Source organism: Trachypithecus francoisi, unplaced genomic scaffold (assembly GCF_009764315.1).
Source record: "Trachypithecus francoisi isolate TF-2019V2 unplaced genomic scaffold, Tfra_2.0 Lachesis_group9, whole genome shotgun sequence".
Taxonomy (NCBI): Eukaryota; Metazoa; Chordata; class Mammalia; order Primates; family Cercopithecidae; genus Trachypithecus; species Trachypithecus francoisi.
Genome location: NW_022681474.1, coordinates 6,029,288 through 6,048,412, shown reverse-complemented (window position 1 = coordinate 6,048,412; position 19,125 = coordinate 6,029,288). Strand labels below are relative to the sequence as shown.

Here is a 19,125-nt window from a genome sequence, read left to right as displayed (position 1 = left end):
AAGAGTGCTGCTTGTTTATTTGCATAAATGAACAGCCATGAAAGTGACCCCAGTATGGCAAGAAGAGCATGGCTTGATAAGGAAGGGGCTCCTCTGTTTTTTTCTAAATGTGTGGATTAAGGTTCATTGTATTACCGTTGAGAGAGTAAAAGTTATTTCCGCCACACTAAATTGGTATTGTGGGCAACAGTGAGAACCCTATGCTGTGGGCATTGCTCATTGTTCAGATTTTGCCAGCGGAGGCCCATGGCTGCCTTCACACAGCACGGAATGGAAGGTATTGCTTTTGCCGACTGGTCTGGAATAGGCCAAGTGTAAATATTAGTAGTGAGTTTTGCCCAATATGCTTCTTTCTCCTGTCTTTAACCAACAGAAATACAGGGCTGTAAATAATTGAAGCTGAGACTCATCCAGTGTTAGAGACATATATGAATTTTAATCATAGTCAAGGGCAGTTTGATACTCTCGCCGTCTGCTGGCAAAGCGATCCACCTTTTATATCTTGGGTCACAATAACATTGTGTCCTTTCTCATTCTTGAGATGCCTGGCTTCCTAAAATGACCATCTTTATTTAGATTAAGGACCCATTTAGAGTAGTTTTAATAATGTATGGTTTCATACATAAGTGGTTCCATAATTTATTTCACCATTACTCTTCTCTGTCAGGGTTCTGGAATGTTTTTGTTAATTAAGGGGGGAAAGAGCAGTATCTGCCTCCAGCCAGCCAAGCTCGTTGCCCCTGTTGTTATCGATTATTATCTTAAAAACAAACCAAAAAAAAAAAAAAACCACACACACACAGACAAAACAAGCCCAGTAGCCTGTCAATAAAGGTCACTTAGTGTATTAAAAATTGCCTCAATAAACCTCATCACTCTGGTATCACTAGGGACCTGGCTCTGAGCTGGAACGCATTTGTCTTGAGTTATAACCCATTTAGGAGAGTAACCTCCTTGTGAGTGCTCCCCAGTCCCTGCCACCACACTGGCATTATTGACAGATTTTTTTTTTTTCTTTCCCAAGTCAGAGTCTCCTTCTGTCACCCAGGCTGGAGTGCGGTGGTGCGATCTTCGGTCACTGCAACTTCCACCTCCTGTGTTCAAGCGATTCTCGTGCCTCAGCCTCCTAAGTGGCTGGGACTAAAGGTGTGTGCCACCACACCCAGCTAAGATTTGTGTTTTTAGTGGAGACAGGGTTTTGCCATGTTGGCCAAACTGGTCTTGAATCTAACCTCGGGCGAGCTACCTGCCTCAGCCTCTCAAAGTGCTGGGATAACAGGCATGAGCCACCACGTCTGACCTATTGACACGTATGTTAAGGAAATGTCCCCATCCTCATCAGCTGATGCAGTTTTACTTTCCACACAGCTGAATGCCCAGATCTGTGGGTTTCGTGTAATCTAGGTGAAAATTCCTCAAGAAGAAATATTTTATATAAAGTAAATATGAGCCCCGTGGCCAGAGGAGGTGGGATTTCCAGAAGCAGCGTACTAAATAAACCCGAGGCTTTGTGCTTTGTGAGGGGGGCTTTGGGAAACATTTAGTGTTCCTCTTACTGCTGCATCTCCCGTGCTCTGCTCTCACTGACTGTCTTTGGCTTCTCATGTTCCTGTGTGCTGAGGTAGAACGTTTCCAAGCTGTCCACAGAGATCACGATTCTTCGGGTTGCTAATGAAACCTCTGAATGGAAGCCTCTAAAACAAGCTGATCGCTAAGTGTGTGTGTCATTATAAGCCCATAATTAGGAAGCTACCTCATCATCTTGCATCTGCCCCGATGGAAATATACTGTCTTCAGATATTTAGCACTTGTCAGCTGATCTCCAAAAACCCTAATGCCTTTCCCCTGTTAAATACATCCCTGATAATACGGACACAGAAAAGCTCACAGTTAAATTTCCCAGGGGAAATGTGGTTTCCAAAATTGATACCGTATGACCCTGGGAGGGGAATTAAAATTGTTTTTGTGTTAATATGGGTTATTTTTAATATTTTTGTATCATCCTGTCCTGTCCTTGGTGAGTTTTTAGCTTTCAACATCAGTGATATCTGTTTCGTTGTTGTCTTTATCAACATAAGACACAAATCTTTCCAAGTAGTTCTGTTTTCCCTAAATCAGTCATCTGGAAAATACACACACATTGTGATTTTCAGAGAAAACATAGAGCTGAAGGAAAGAGCACAGGTGTCACGCTTTTTATGGTTTATAATCTTTATTTTGACCTAGTTTCTTCGTGATGCCCCTCCCAGCATAGTAAGTGTGTGCATTGCTATCTAAACATGAGCCCTGCAGGCCGTATCTTAGAGGAACTTGCGATCCACCTCGTTTTGGAAAGACTTCCTTCATAGTCATACTTGAATGACTTCATTGATTTGGGAATTCCCATTCAGTTTCTTTTGTTTGATTGACCTTATAAAATGGTCTGCAAGAACAAATATACAAACCTAAAATCTGAAAGATACTTTTGACACCATTCAAAGTGGAGATTATGGTTGAACCAGCAGCGGCTGCACTGAGCTCTGGCTTTCAGATCAGCAGTTGAGCTGCCTTTGTGTACCCAGACCTCCCCACGTCAACCAGCAGGAAGAAAACAGAACACCTGGGCAGCCATTTGTTTTCAGCTTTCGCTTTTGCATTTGCTTTTGAAGCTGTGCTGTGCAACGCTTAAATCATAATCTGTTTATTTATCTCACATATGTAACTCCCGTCTCTCCAAGGAGTTTATTTAGCAAATATTATGAATTCAGGAAAATTATGATTAATTTTGGGGCCCCACTCTAGACCTGTCATTTTAACACTGAAGAACTACAGTTAGATCTTTTGTGTGGTTATTAAAAAGAACAGTAATTATTTCAGTAGTGTAAAAATATCAACAATGATTACAGGTGACTTTTTGGCTTAAATATTCAACTCCCTAACACCTTTCAAGAATATTGTGAGATCATAAAAATTTCAGGAGCAAAATAAAGAATACTAATTAAGGAAGAATGAGGCTATTTAACTGGTTAGACTTGTTGATGAGAAAGGCATGCTGTTTGTAGTCTGTTTCCATGACCACAGCTGTTTCCCCACCCAGTTTTTAGTAGTATAATATTAAGCCTTAATTTACAACTGAAAGATTTCCATCTCCGGTCCCATAGTTCAAATCAAGTTATTAAATTTAAACCTTATGGCTTTTCCTGTATATTCACTGGATTCAGATTACCACTTCGGCCCCTATTAAAGAATCATATTGCCAGTATCCCAGGCTTTGTGTGTGCTTGAATTGTTTTTTCTTCTGTATCTTTTCCATGGATAGGATAACCAGGAAAGAGACCTGGGAGTGTGAGAGTCAGTGATCATATTGTAGGATTTTGCTGTTGTCGACAGTTTATGGATTATTTGTTTTGTATTGTTTTTATTTTGTCCTTTGGCAAGGCTATGTTCCTTCCAGTTGAGTGAGGCGGATAGAGTTTTGAACTCTGGACTCTTCCATCACCTTATTCCTGCAGATGTATCAGTACCGTATACACAGGGGACCCTATGTATGGCCATGAGCCTTGGTGTAGAACCTATGGCTCCAGAGAGCCACCTGGCCACAGAGAGCAAAAGATCATTTTAGTCTTGAACTAAAAGGAGGAATGAGGTTGTTGTTTCTGGACCAAACCCTAGCTTGAGTCCCTGGATCTTTACATCTCATGGTGAATTGAGTCAAGGAAAAAAAATATGTAAGTAAGGGCTTTTAGGAAACAGAATATTCTTTCTCCTAAAAACAAAGGTGTCTGGTTTAAGCCATTTGTTCTTTTCCCACTCTGCCCTGAGTCTCAATGTGGTCATGCTCCATCTTGCAACATGGGAGAAGTAGCCCCATCTCTGAGTAAGAGGCAGGCCTGGGACAGTCTACACAAGCCTTACAGAGTTAGAAGAGAGCTTTATAAAGAGAAAAAGAAATGCTGTCCAGGGAACAAGAATTTCTGTAGTTTCTTCAAAAGCTACACTGAAAGTCCTGTCCCTAGCACCATGGCCCAGTTAAATCCTAGACCTTGGGTTTGACTCCTGTAAATTTTCCTCTTGAAGAATGGGCTTGGCGGGGAGTCAGGTAGGAGTGAGTGGATTGGAGAAGACTGGGGCTGTTCCACATGCAGGGGTGCAGCCAAAAGAGTTGTCATGCCCGGTGAAAACGTACTCATGTAGTCACTGCAAAACTAGACCAAGCTTGGACAGAGAGAAAATAACTTTGTGACACCTCATTCAAGACCTTGAACATTAGGTTGTACAAGCTACTAAACAATGAGGAATATAAGAGCAGTGACAACGCATTGTTCGTCATTGTGTTCAGAACACAGTACGTGACACCAAGTAGGTTCTCAGGAAACAGTTGTTAAATGAAGAAAAAATCTGGTGGGAAGGATTAAATAATGGGACTATAGCAAGATGTCAAATAGCATTAACTATGCGAGTCTGTGTTGTCTTTCTGGAGAGACTGTGACTTGCAAAATTATCCTTTTAACTTCCCACCCTTTTAATTGTCACTTTTTAACCTTTTAACTCAGAATCCTAAAGGATGTACTTGAACAAAAAATTAAAATCTGCTGTATTCCTTAGTAATCTTTTCTCCCAAAAAAGGAAATTTTTCCTTCAGTTACTTTCTGTAGCATCTTTCCTTGAACTGTGCTGTAGTTCGCAATTCCATAGTCTCATCTTGTGTCTTCAGAATGTATCAAACTTACGTAACTCTTGTCACAGTTGTCAGTTTCTCTGACCTACTAAAATTTCAGTAGCACCTGTTTGGCTGTGGAATAGGCAAGGATGGCTGTGGACTCTGGCAATCCCATTAGAGTTATCCAGCAACCTAGCACCGAGGGAGGTGGTGGGCTCCGTTAATACAGGTACCATGAGGTTGGCTGTGGCACTGATTTCTCTAAAGCTCCTAATCATCCACGGTCAGACTTAGCGAGTAGAGCTCTTAGTTTCCAGAAACAAAAACAGATTCCCTGGACCACATTACAAGAACAACTTTTATGACCAAGTGAAGTCAGGTATTTCTGAATGTCAGCTAAAGCCTCATTTAGAGCCGTTGGCTCGTGCCTAATTTTCCCAAGAAACTGGCAATTTAATTTTTTTGTCGTTGCTCAGGTTGACCCACCACATTTAAGCCATTCTAGAGGGGGCTTTCACCTGTCCCCTCTTAAATATAGATAGATATTTTTGAATATTCTCTTCCAGGTATTTTTTTGACAGGTTATACATATGCTAATAGAAAATAGGCTTATTATTTGAAGCACAGAGCTGCTTGTCACCGAAGCTTCATTAACACCGTTATCACCGTCTGACATTTATCTTATAATTTTCTAGAGCTGACTGTTGGGTCTCCATGGAAACCCAAATTGCAATTGAAACAAGTAGGATAATAAAGGCATCCACCAAGATTGACAGCATGCAAAGCCCAGCTCCATTTGTTTATAGTTCCTTCAGTAGCTACAGCTAGAGACAGAGAACACGCGCTTTGTGCCTTTAGAATTAACTCTCGTGTCACAGGTCGTACCTGACTCTGCTTATATGACAAGTTTACCCTAATGCCCTTGGTTCTATTGTTACTAATGGAGATGCTAATTTTTCCTGGAATTATCTCATCTGAAGGCATTACGAATATTGGATGTACAATTAACCGTGATCATATTTGGATCCAAGAGGAAAAATTCTTCCTGGGTGATTTTGACACTGTGAAATGTTGATCAGTCCCTGAACTGGCATCTTGTGGTACCTGAATGGATTTCTTTTTGGGTAGGGGGAGCAACCGCAGAATTGTACAGCTTTTTTCTCTTGATATCGAGGAACCTGTGCTCTTTCAAGTTGATGACTTCACATCAATTTGGTTGCTGCCTCAAAGCAAAGAGTCATGAAACTGGAGTGGGTCCAGAGTGAATTAATCTGAAATTAATTTGAGTCTGAAAGACTCCATCTGGCTGTGTTTGGGAAAGGCGGTTAGACAGATATATAAACACGTGATCATCTGTATTCATTGTGTCAGATGTAGTGTCAAAAAATGAAGAAATGGCTTTAAAAAAATCAACTATGGGGAATTTTGATGTAATGATATTCAGCTTCTTCGTATAACAGCCATTAAAATTTAGCACATAATTCTACTTTTACTCTTACTTGTTTAGGGGGTTATATCTGATGGTGTGTGTTTTAAGAAATAAGCAAATTAAGTGTCAAAACCTATTTTAATTGGTGATTTAAGAGGATAAATGGAATTTATGACTTGCTGAGAGAGAGAAGCAGCAAAGAGACAGGATCTATAGATTTCCAAATCAAAATGTAGTATTTGGTACTGATTTCATCTTAAGGTAGAATTTAGGGATTTAAAAACCAGCGAAGTAGAATGTCATTTGGACTTTGCCTTTTGAGATGTGGTTTTGTAGCATGACAGACCAGCATATTTGCATGGAAGGGAAACGTGCAGGATGAGGTGGCCTGCAGAGAACTCTGGAAGTCTTCTTGCAAATTGCTTTGAGACTGTCAGAGAGGCGCATGTTTTGAACTGCTGTCGAGGAATTCAGTGCAGTCACTGTAGTGCATCTGATTGCTTTTTGTTGTGACCGGACGGGAAAATTGTAGGAAATGTATGCTCATCCCTTTAGTGGTATCAGTCATCTCTTGGGGGCATTTTATATCCAATTTTTAAACCTCACCAATCATCTTTTGTGATGTGTTGAAGAGAAAGACCTAAAGTTTACTTCTGGATTCATGATACATTATTGACTGAAAAAACAAACTCCCAAAAGGGAACAACTTATTGATCCCATGTACTCCACCTATCGCCCTTATTTCTCCCGGACAAAAACGACAAAAACAATCACAGGTAGAGAAAAACCCAGCAGAATACTTAGTCAGTATTAACCCAAACAAAGCCGAAGAGTTTAGGCAGAGTCAGTTGTTGCATTTAATGACAGCAAATTATGTGGTACAGGAATCTCAACATTTGATACGCCGCTGTGTGAAAACCAGAGTAACATCTCAGCTCATCCCTGAGTAATGAGTCAGTCTGATTAACTAAGTTTGCAGTACAGTTGAAAGCTTCTCCTTTAAGGCACCCATTCTCTTTGTTGTCTCATTTTGAAGGAACGCTTCTTACAATAAATTATATATTTCCCAGCCTCCTTAAGCAGAATTTATTGAGCTTAATGTGACCCCTTAGATGAAACAAGCTTGTCATTATACAAGTGAATAATTCCACTGTGCTGCTGTCCTTAAGAGTGGCTCGGGAACACATCTGAGTCCCTGCTACGGGTGGGCTTTCCACCCCAAGGCAATTTCAGACCCCGGTGTCTGTCCCCACCAGCACCTGGGCCTGCCTGTTGCAGAGCCTCCCTTTCATTTGCTCCTTGTGTTCTGTGGGTTTGAAATGCAGGTGATCAGGCTGTGGAAAACCAGCGTGAGAGATCTTGGAGGAGTGGGTTGAAGAGTTCTCCAAAGACCTCAAAGTGCACGAGCATCCGGATGGGAACTTTGTGACATAACGTTTCTGGCTGCTCTAAGATCATTTTTTTTTTCTTTATGCTGACTGTTCACAAATATTGGAGTTTGAAGGCATTTTTGGGAAAAAGAAAATACACTTGAATGTAATAAATACATATCTGTCTTCACAAGTGGGTTCTGTTTTCTTTCTAAACTACTGTCATTAATATGACGTAATTATAGCCCATGGACTGTCAACTTTTGATTTCCCAGATCAGTGGAAGGAGACAGTGGCGTCCGAAATCTCCAGTGCGTTCACATCAAACCTCACACTGCTGGCTGCCTTCCTTAGCCTGGCATTTCATTTCAGTTGTATTCCTTGATTACACATCATTTACGACCGAGACAGGCCAAAAGCAGGTTGAGGAGAGACCAGGCTTAGATTAAATTCTGCCATTGAGAGATGATAAAATGAATAATGAATGGGCAGATAATCAACATTTAACAGGAAAGTAGGTGGAGTTCTGGATGCCGGGCAAGCACAAAGGTCAGTGACGCCTTTGTCCTTTAGTCCAAATTAGGAAAGCCCACCAAACAGTTTTATATGAATAATAATGTAGTGAGAACAAGAGGATAGCCAGAATCAGGACAGTGGCTGTGCAGGAACAAGTGGACCCAGCGGGCATTTGGAGAAAAATAGGCATGACTCAGTAACTGACTAGTAATAGGTGTATTGACTCTCGAATTTAACAGAACAGCACTGGACGGGATAATGAGGCTCTTAATAATAGTGGCAACGGATCACATGACATGTGATTTGACTTTACAACTTTGAAGACTTCTGGCTTGCTGTATTAAATCTATTCATTCAGTAAACGCGTGTTGAGGATGTGCTGAGACTATCCTCACCTTCCAGATGAGGCCTTCCCTGACCACCTTATTTAATATTGCAACCCTCTTATTTAATACCCAGCAACCCCCTCCCCTGCAGATTTTATTTTTCTCTGTCAAAACGGTCTTTTTAATCTATAAGACTTACAGTTATTTGCCTATTTCATGCCCACTCTAGAATATAACTCCATAAAGACTGTTTTACCCCCACTTTAGTCATTGCGGTATCCCCAGCTCCTTGAATTTGTCAGAGTCGCTTCATAAATATTGATTAAGTGAATGATTGAATGAGACATCCCTGTCTTCAGGATTTCACGCTTCCACCATGCCCTTGATGGGGGTTCCATGAATAGCTGCTTCTGAGGTTCCTCAGTCAGAGAAGGGAAAGGCCAGAGCAAGCAGCCAGTCCGCATTATGCGTATGTTCTGTGTGCAGCACCATTTCCAGTCATGGATTGTTGGTTGGGAAGGGAGTTTGAGCCAGTATGAAAGACAGAGAAGAGTGAGCCTAAAAGCTAATTGGAGGAAAAGAAGACAGGAAGAGATCAACTTTAGGTATCCTGAATTTGAGGTGGTGCCAGAGTGTGCTGTTAGATTAGAGTTTAATGGTCAGGATGAGGGCAGTTATTTTCAAATACTTGAGAATAAGTGACCTCTCCACAGGATTCCCACTGCGTGTGAGAGTGAAGGGTGGAAATGGAAGGGCCTTTGCGGGACAGGCTCTGGGGGTGACATTTCAAGTGCAGGTTAGGGGATAAGGCTGTGTCCCCTGTGCAAGGTGAGCCATGCACCTGATCGCCGTCGGCGCCAGGCTCTTTGCTGGTGCTTCCGCGCCTCTCACACATATGGTTGGAGAGGAACTGTGCCCTGGGGCCGCGTTTCCCACCTTCCCAGCTCCCTTCCTTGTTAGAGCCACGTTTTTCTCCCCAATTTTTTTGTTTTGTTTCAATCTGATTGCCAACTAAGTGAAATGGTACAGCCCGTCATCTTTTGGCTTTGATATCAGCCACCCACCGCACCCCCCTGCAAAATTTCACTTAAACATTGCTCACAGGGATGCAGTGTGGTTTAGAATGCCAAATGCCCAATCCCCTTGGCTTAATGAGTCACTTGTTTCTACCTTACTCCAGGCCTTTATTTATTGCTCTATTATAGGCCTTATCACATTGGTTTTGGTTTTATGTTGTGTCCATATCTGTCTCTTCTAACTGGCCATGAGCAGCAGAAGGACATCAACGACCTATTTTTCAGCTCTCTCACCTTCAAACCTAGCACTGTGCCTGACATAAAGCAAATATTCAGTAACTGAGAATGAGAAGGAAAGAAAAGGACTCAGGGTAAACCTCAGTTGTGTTTAAGATTCTGCAAAGGGGAATAATTGGCTTTCGCCACCCACATTTCTGAAGCACGTGGAGAGGGTTGTGAATCCGCACTGACCGTGTTCTCTTGCATAAATAAGTCCAGGCAAAGTATCTTCAGTGGTAAAAACAGAAGTTGCCTGCCTGGAAAAGCACAGTCACTGCAACCTAGTCTGCAGGGAATCAGATGTCATGTCTCTTTGGTTTGCCCCTCTTGATGTGGGTCCCTTACTTTAATCATTTGTTGTTGGACTGTGGATGCAGGGGGACATTTGTGTTAAAAATCATTCTTCATCTTGGGAAGCGCCGGCCCCTCTTGAGTTTCCCCCTACATTTGTTTTCATCTTATCATTTTACAAGGATTCTCTTTGTAGTTAACTGGTGGCCAAACCAGTCTGCTGTCAAACATCCAAAGAGCCACTTTCAATTAGTTGCCCATAGCCAACAGGTGGCTTCAGAAGCATCAAGCCATTGGCAGGTAAGTCAGACTGGAAGGATACCCTAGACCTACCACAGAAGCAGGGGCTCCTGGAATAATTTCCTGTCTGTAAAGTGAGGGGCAGTCACACTGAGCTCAGCCGCAGGAGAGAGGATTCATTGGTGTGTACCCCTAAAGCACTTTGGGAATGTGAAGCCCTCAATAAATCTTCCTTGTGGTGATTATTTCCCTGTTGCCATTTCTAAAAGTTCATCTAAAACACCTACCTCTCCCTGTGCAAATGCCTCCTACTTGGCCCTGAAGTCCACTGAACTATTTCTGGTAAATCACAGAAGGGAATGAGTTGCCTGGGTGAGGGCTGTCTTAAGCTGCCGCCTTGCTCCCTTGGCAGGGAGGGTTATTGTCTGTTCAGCCATCAGGTACCCCCTAGATGTCTCCAAATTTACTTCTTTGTGGGAGTTCTTCAGCTTTCTGCCTTTTACTAGCAGTCACATTGAGATAAGGTAATAAGGTTTCCCTTTTACTTGGTGAGTCCAAATGCCTATGTTCTGTGACCTTTTCTGCAGGAATAGTTCTCTCCAAGTCTTGGGTGCATTTTACTCTGGCAAGCATTTGAGACCCCCAACCGAACACAGTTCAGCAGTACCTTTGGTAATCCAGCAGAATGCCTGTCCCCAAGAACACAAATGTATTATTTCTTAGTTGTCTGTGAATAACAATGATGTCCTGTACATTCTTAAGAAACTATGTTTTTAATTTTGTCAAAGTGCAGGATTGATCATAAGGTATACATGTATATGTACATACGGGAAGCCTGAACCTTTTCTTCAGAGGAGCTCAAGCTATTTAATGACAATCTGACCATTTGGAGAAGGGCTTTGGCTTTGTAACGTTGAGGGTATTTGCTCTGGTTAATTTTCCGTGTGAATTCACTAGCCAATGTGTGGCCATCTCAGAGATGACTTGGGGCCTCATTCCATAATATATGTGGCATTGACTCAAAAGGTTTTGCTGCACATGATAAATAGTAACAATACCTTCCACGTAAATAGGGGAGTGTCATTATTTTCACATCTTTTTGGTGGTGTAACTGATAAACAAAACATTTTGTTAAATTTACCCAAAGTTTCCAGCGACCCCAGATGCCACTACAGTTAAGACATAGCTGCGTCAGAATGGTGGCAAACTCTGCCCTGCCGAAAAGCAGTCACGGAAGACAGACGCTTTTTTCATGATGACTGTAAAGCAGTGCATTTTAAAAGGGAGTTGCAATTCACAGAGCTCCAGGTTGGATGACCACTGACTCCTCTTCCTAAATAGAAAGGCTGCACTAAGTTTAGCGTGGACAGGGAGCCTCCCGGGGGTGGGGCCTGAGTTTCTGATGTGTTCTCCAGCATGCAGTGTGGGAAGGAGCTGATGCTTAGACCTTAGTGGCCCCACTGCCAGTCTGTTGGGAAGAGATTTCTCGTCTTAAATAATGGCAACACCAAAATGGACAATGTAGAGATTGTTAATATTAATGAATTGCATGTCTGTCCTGTTACCCGCCAGAGGCACCAGGCCCATCGCCAGGTTCTTTTTGCTTTTGCCTTAAGCAGCTGAGTCTTGGACAGTTTCCTGTAATAACCAAACAAAGCCTGTTTCTTCGTGTGCTATTAAGTACAAGTGATATTTAAAAATGATTCCTGAGCCCTCTGAAAAAGTGGCTTGTTAGCTACAGAAATGATGGGACTGAAGTTAGGAAATTAGGAAGAACATTAGCATGCCTGGAGAGATACGGGGCTCTGGCAGCACCCCAATTAAGCGGCCACTCAGTGGCCTGTCGGAGCCTCCAGGCTGCTCTCCACAGTGCCAGTGACACCTTGTCAGCTCTCCAGCCTGCAGTCTGTGTCACCTGTGAGCCAGAGGGACTGAATTGGACACAGGCAAGGAATCACACCAAGATTTCAGGCAGCTGGTTATATTATCTAAATTATCTTTTCCATGAATCTCTGGGTCCAGACCATAGCCATAGGATTATAGAAATGAAGAGCCAAATGGGGCCTATCCTCTTGCTTTGTTTTACAAGTGAGAAAACTGAGGCACAACAGGGTGGTTATATGATTAGCCTCAGATCCCAGAATTAAGCGGTTGCTGAGCCAGGATAAGAACTCAGGCCTGCTGGCCCACTGTTCCCTGACCTACTGTTGAGGGTCTCAAGCACTGATGGGGCTTTCCTGGCCGCATATTCTTGCGTTTCCAAAGCAAACCTCCCATGCAATGATGTTTAGATAAATCTCAACTCTGATCAGTAAAAACCAAGCAAAGGACAAGTATATTTGCATCTACAACTATACAAAGGTAAACTGAAGTAGGTAAACTGAAGGTAAATAAAGGTAAACTGAAGTTAAATTAAAACTTCAGTAGGTAAACTGTAGGTACCTACAGCAGGTAAACTGAAGTTAAATAAAAATGCAGTTCCTTAGTTGCATTAGCCACATGAAGCTAGTGGCCACCATATTGGACTGTGCAAATACAGAACATTTCCATCATGACACCAGGTTGGGTAGCACTGATGTGGATTACCCCAAGGATCAAAGGAAAAAAAAGTGTTGGAGTAATAATAACTACCAGGCCAATTTTCTATCTTTACACACAATTTTTCTAAGACAAGGCATTTTTTGTGTACTTCTTGATTTAGTATGCATTCTGAAGATGACATTTTATGTCTTTTAGCATTAGTATAATAATTTATAGCCATTTGGCAATTCTCGTAGCCATTTTGTAAGTTTGTTCTTTTTATATCAATGAAGGAAATACAACACAGAAAGCCGCCCACAGAACAAGATAAAAGAATAGAAATTTCCATTCTTTTGTTTGCATTCTTCCACAGGAAGCCTGCAAATCACTGGTCCTTATAAAAGCTTGTTGTCCTGAAACTAGTAAAGATAATAATATGTTGAATCAATTATTATAATAGTCCACTGCTTAGAGGAACCTCAGAAGATTTTGCATATACTCTGTTAATCTAGTTCTTTTTCCTCTAAAACAGGGAAGTAGGTCAGTGCCTGGGTTAAAACTAAAAAGTAAGCACTCATCGTTTTTCTGAACATGATTTCATTTTCATCTTGTCTGACACTGAGAATACCACTGCCCACTGGCGTAGTGCTTGCAGACTTGCGGTCTTGTTGTGTATGGCGTCTGTCTTAGAGGAGCCTTCTAGCTGGCTCCTTGCCAAGGGTACTAACAGAATTGGCACTCAGGATCTCATTGCAGTTTGTAGGCAAGGTGCCAGCAGAGATGTGTGCGCATGTGTCCGGGGACTGTGAGTGGTCACCGAGTTGGGAAGCGTCAACCTGGAGAAACCCAACTCACAGAACATGAAGCAAAGACAGCTGACCTTCACCTCTCACTGCATCCACCTTCTCTAGGCACCTTTTATGTGACACTGGAAAAGTCAGTGTATCTCTGTGACTCTCACTGGATTCATCTCCAAAACAGATAATGATTCCAATGGGAACCGTTGAAGAGTATTGTATATCGAGTACTTGGCAAAGGTTTCTGGCAAAGAGGAGCCCCTCAATAAATATTATTTGAATTTGGACATAAATTCTTGGACTGTAAGAGGCACCGTACTGGGTGTTAAGAATGGCTAGGGAGTGAAGAGAAGCAAGCTAGTCTGATTTTCTAAGCCCGAGATGAGGTTCTTGTAACTATGAGATCTTCTCAAGGGTCTTGCTGAGATTTGGGGTGTCTATTCCTGTAATTAATTCTCTTTGAAGAGCACATTGGCTTTCCATAGTTTCGAGCAGGTCCCTCCAAAGGTTTAACTGTTGAACACATAATTTCTGGCTTGCTTAGAAGTGTCAGTGCTACAGCCCCATGAGGATGAAAGAATTCAGTGAGTCTCCACTAAAAGGGAGCATCAGCCAGGGAGAGAGTTGGGAGTCCAGAGCAGGATTCGGTTGGGTGGATGAGAAGGGAGTAAACCAAGCTGCTGCAGCACTGTCGGGGTTCATGGCACGCGATTCAGCAGCGCCAGGAGAGTGGTCAATGGGACAGGACCACCCATTTTGGCAGCGCCAGGAGAGAAGTTGGTGGGACAGAACCACCTATTTCGGCAGTGCCAGGAGAGTGGTCAATGGGACAGGATCACCTATTTCGGCAGTGCCAGGAGAGAGGTTGGTGGGACAGGACCATCTATTTCAGCAGCGCCAGGAGAGTGGTTGATGGGATAGGACCACCTATTTTGCTTTTGATCAGGAAGGTGTGGGGGTGGTAATATTTTAACTTGTACAACAAGTGGACATCATTGGATTTACTTAAGGAACGGATTGTTCTGGCCTTAGAACTTGATGCAAATCTTTGGAAAAGTTACTTCTGAAAGGGCAGGTAGTTTGGCAAGGATGTAGAGAGAGATGAGAGGTGCTCACGGGTAGCTCTGTAGGACTAGAGAAGAAGGCAGTCTGCGGAGATGGAGACACACTATGTGACTGAGTAAATGTGGGTTTCAAAGTAGCCTAAAGGCGGTGGGCGGCGGTTGAAAAAAATGTAAAGTACCTATCACAATATTTGCTATATAAGTGATGACTAAAATACACATATTATTATTATTTAGGATAGGAATTGTGTTTGAGTCTATACTATAAAAATTTTTTAATTGAAAAGTAGATTTTTGATGGTCATGCATTTCAGATGCTTCACAGATGCAAAGAATGAATTAACAGTAGGAATAGCTGACACTGACAGAGCCCTTATTTTGTGCCATGTCTTGTGTTAAGCACATGAGTCTAAGAGATGGAGTCCGCTATCCCTGTTTAACAGATGAAGAGTCTGAAGCCCAGAGTAGCACATTTAGGATGGGGTGCTGCCAGAACTCACAGCCCCTGTACCACACTGCCTCTAGATGAGAGGTCTCCAGGCATCAGTGAAGCATGGCTCATGGGAGGAAATACATATGTACACTAGCCACATACAGCCCAGAGGCATGAGGCATTGGCTAGCTCCTCTATTTCCCTTACTTGATGCATCTTGGTGAGTTTATATTTTTCAAGAAAGGATAAATGGCCTCTTATTTGCAGAAGCATTGATGACTGCTTGCTCTAGAATTCTGAGTTCAGACACTAGAACTAGTACAGTGCCACTCCGTTCTCCATTGTGTTACATTCTGCACTCCGCAGATGAGGTGCAGCAGCCCAATTTTTTGAGCTTCTCTTTTCTGTTAGCCGAGACCCGTGGCAATACTCTCCTCTTTTCATTCTAGCTGGTTGTCAACAGCAGTAACCACAAGTCTTTCCTGTCCCAGAAATAAGTCTTGCCACACTCTCAACCCCCGACAGGGTGTGAACATGACATGCCGTACTGCAAGGGGCTCCTCCGCCTCCGCCCCACCGCAGCCACAGACCCACAGGGTTCAAGTGTTGATTGAATTCTCAAAGAGCGATTTAAAAAGGATAGGTGCACAAGAACTAGATAAACAATCTAGCTCTAACATAAACAAGCATTACATTACACCAAAATTGTTGAGAGAAGATTTTGTACTCAATATTTTATTCAGCAGAACATTTTTTATAACAATAAGGTTGATTAGAGCAAGCTCTGAAAGTGCTTCAAGTTAGACAGTCTGATTGTTTATTTCAAGAATAAAAAATAAAGTGGTAAAATAGGGGGATGTGAAGAAATAGAAATTGAAGCCAGGACCTAGTGAAGAGTATTTGACATCACTTTGCTCTCTAGGTTCAATCTCATTCAGGATTTTTCCTTACCATAGGGTTTTGGCTTTTTAGCCACGAGTATCTTGTTTTTAGAGGCTTAGGACCATCCTAGACCCACAGCAGATTTAAAGTGCTCTGATGGTATATTTGTCTGATGGTTCATTTTAACCAAGTAAGTAGCTCTCTGTAAGATCTTTGTCTACCTTGTTAGTAGTACCAGGAAGCTACGGTGAAATCATGTCTGGCCCTTGCAGTTTAGTATTAGTTAGCATGTCCCCTTTCTGACCTCTCTGCTTCTTGGGGTGGCGGTACTCATGGAGGAGGCTCTGTAGGGGCAGCGTCTGCCTGCTTTGTTTCGGCGCCTTCTATTTTCACAGGCTGAGAAGCTGGAGCAAGCGCGCAGTGCTGCAAATGAGTGCTGCCGAGAGGCATTCAGCCTTGTCACTTGGCAGAGTAGCTGGGTTCAGGGTATATTTGGGGCGGGGGTGGGGAGCACAAAAAGGGTATGTGGTTTTGCTTTACTATTTATTCCTGCTCAAGGGGGTGGGGGCAAGTAAAAAAAGACATGTCTTCATCATCGTATTACTCGATGGTGACTAGACGTGCAGGCTGTATACAGCATTCTCTTCCAAATGGGGATTTGGGAAACAGCGTTGAGGAGGACTGATATGCAAAAGCTTATGGTTGTGCTCTCTGTCAGCCCCAAATATTTACTGAAGCTGGGAGAAGAAAAGGCAGACTTTCTTTTTTTCTCTCCCAAATGTGTGATTGTTTAGAACTCAAGTGCAACATCTGGAAGTCAGATATACAGAGAACAATTTATGGAGTGTGAGAGATTTGAAATATTCAGTGTCTTTTAGTGGGAACTCAACTTTCTGGGGCTGCTTTTTTTTTTTTTTTTTTAACCCAGCACAAAGCAGGCAATTCTGAGATCTCCTTTGCCTCTCTGAATTAAACCCTTTGTGCCTGGGTCCCATAAACAATGTGCTTTTTAAAGGGGAGCCCCCTCCCAGCTCCGGCCTTTTTCTCCGGCGTGGGCAGCCAATCAGCTGCGCAGAGCTGCATAGCTGGACCGCTTTCCATTCTGAGTAGCAACAACGTACTAATTTGATGCACACATGGATGCCTCGCGCACTCTGCAAATTCATCACCCGCATCTTGCATTAGTCATCTGACGGACTGCCAAGTGTTTCATTTTCTTTCCATGTGACTTTATTATTACCACCTCTCTCCTCTCTTCCAAAAACCTCCCAAAAAGGGCGGCGGGGTGGGGGGCGGGGCAGGGAGAGGGCGAGAAATCCAGCAGACATCTAGCTCTGCTTTCTTTCCCAGCCACAGACAGGGAAGGGCTGATAATGCACTGATGCGTTGATGGCAGCCTTGCAGAGCTAGACCTACACTTAACTTGCAGCTGCCTCCCGAGCCTCCAAGATGTCCACGCCCTGGGTGACAGGCGGCGGGGCGCTGCCCTGTGCTCCCCCGGCTCCGCTCGACAGCAGCACGCAGTGAGAGCCTCGCCGCCGCCGAGGAGCAACTCATGGTGCCTCTGCTTTGTTTTAGTTCATCAAATTTCTACGACTCATTAGGCACTTTGCCACTGCTCTTCTTCCTCCTCCTTCCGCCTCCCCGCCCCCCCGCCCCCCAACCCCCACTATTTTTTTCTTCCTGTCCCTCATCGTGCCGCCCTAACTCTAGCTCCCGGTTCCGTTTTTGACAGTAACGGCACAGCCAACAAGATGAACGGAGCTTTGGATCACTCAGACCAACCAGACCCAGATGCCATTAAGATGTTTGTCGGACAGATCCCCAGGTCGTGGTCGGAAAAGGAGCTGAAAGAACTTTTTGAGCCTTACGGAGCCGTCTACCAGATCAACGTCCTCCGGGATCGGAGTCAGAACCCTCCGCAGAGTAAAGGTACAGAGCGCGGGGCGGGGGTCGCCAGGCGTCCAGGTGGGCGTCGCGGGGCGCTGGGGCAGCCCGAGCTCCCAGCCTGCTGGAGGGAGGGCGGGCAGGCAGGAGGGCTGGAAGCAGCCGGTGCTGGCGGCCCCTGTGCTCCAGGGGCTGCTCCCGGCTCCTCCCCGCACCCCCGCCCGCCCGCCCGCCCGCTGGGACAGGTTGGAGGCGGGAGGGAGGGACCGAGGCAGGGCGGGAGCGCAGAGGCTCGGTCCAGGCGCGTGATCGCTCCCGGGAGGTCACTTTCTAGGCAGCGCAGCCTCTGCTTGGGCGGGGTGGCTGCTTCTCCGAGGAATCGCGTTTCTCAGCCTTGTATTTCAGGACCTAACTCTTCCCACCCTTACGTTCCCAGGATTGCCCATGTAATTACAATTGCATTTCGCTTTTCCATAGCCTGTGGGGACCTCGAAGTACCTTATAAACAGTTAATGATGCCACTGGTGCGAGGGAGAAAAGGCTCCCTTGAAGGAGGGACACCCATTCCTGGGGGTCAGGTGGGGACCATGAGGTAAATCTGCCTTTTGGAGCTGGGAGCAGCACCCTAGTGGCCTGACATAGTTAGGACACCTTCACAAATGCTTAGTGTTACACCCTTATCAGTGTTGAGATGAAGGTATAGGATCTGGTAGTTGTGAACTGCCTCCATTTTAGGATGACGGTGATGGGGGTCAGTGGGTGCCGTTAATGAAATAAAGACCCAGAAACCATTGTGAGGAGGGGTGCTCCTGTGCCCGGGAGTCCTACTTTGTAAGCTCTCCGCAGACCGAATTTAATGTATCTACTCTGCTGCTGCCACTTGGTCTCTGTTGCCGTTTTAACCTTCTTGCTTTAGTAAATTTTTTTCTTTCTCTGTTCTTGATCTCTCAGTCTCTCTGGTGAGGAGTCCTCTGTTGTTCTGTGGGCCTCACGGTTTCTTTTGCTCTGTGCCTTGGTGTTTCCGTCTGGCATGTTATTTTATTTCTATGTTGCTTCTCCTAAGACCTCTGAAAGCATCACTTGGCTTGTATATACACTTTGGTTGGGTAATGAACATTGGCACATACTTTTTTCTCTAAGCTTTTTCCTTACTGGCAAGGTGAAAGGATAGAACTAGGAAATCTTTAAGACTGACATTCTGTGACTCTGAGAAATGTTGGGCTGTTCCTCTTGTTCCCTGTTGTTGCCAGGGTCTGGCAGGGCTTTGGAAGCCTCTTAAGGAACTGAGGAGCCCCTGGCCAGTACTCCTTTTAGGAAGGTGGACATGCGTGTCTTCAGAGTGTGTTTGTAACACTCTAGTTTTCCAAACATAGTAGCAAGGTTGTTACAAAAAGCACATAGAATATTGTCACCACAGACTTGATTGTCCCATTATA

General features: G+C 43.9%; 1 protein-coding gene across 25 annotated transcripts in view; it reads left to right on the top strand.

The window, feature by feature from the left end:
- Nucleotides 1–19,125, top strand: part of CELF2 (CUGBP Elav-like family member 2) — a 540,282-nt gene that overhangs the window by 353,126 nt on the left and 168,031 nt on the right. For 14 of the 25 annotated variants that reach the window (XM_033209735.1, XM_033209726.1, XM_033209725.1 and 11 more), the window contains one exon: nucleotides 17,538–17,734. In XM_033209735.1, the coding sequence (XP_033065626.1) occupies nucleotides 17,538–17,734 (197 nt within the window). Of the gene's footprint in view, nucleotides 1–16,919; nucleotides 17,361–17,535; nucleotides 17,735–19,125 lie in introns of those variants that run through there. The other 11 variants (XM_033209741.1, XM_033209737.1, XM_033209736.1 and 8 more) reach the window with 2 other exon arrangements.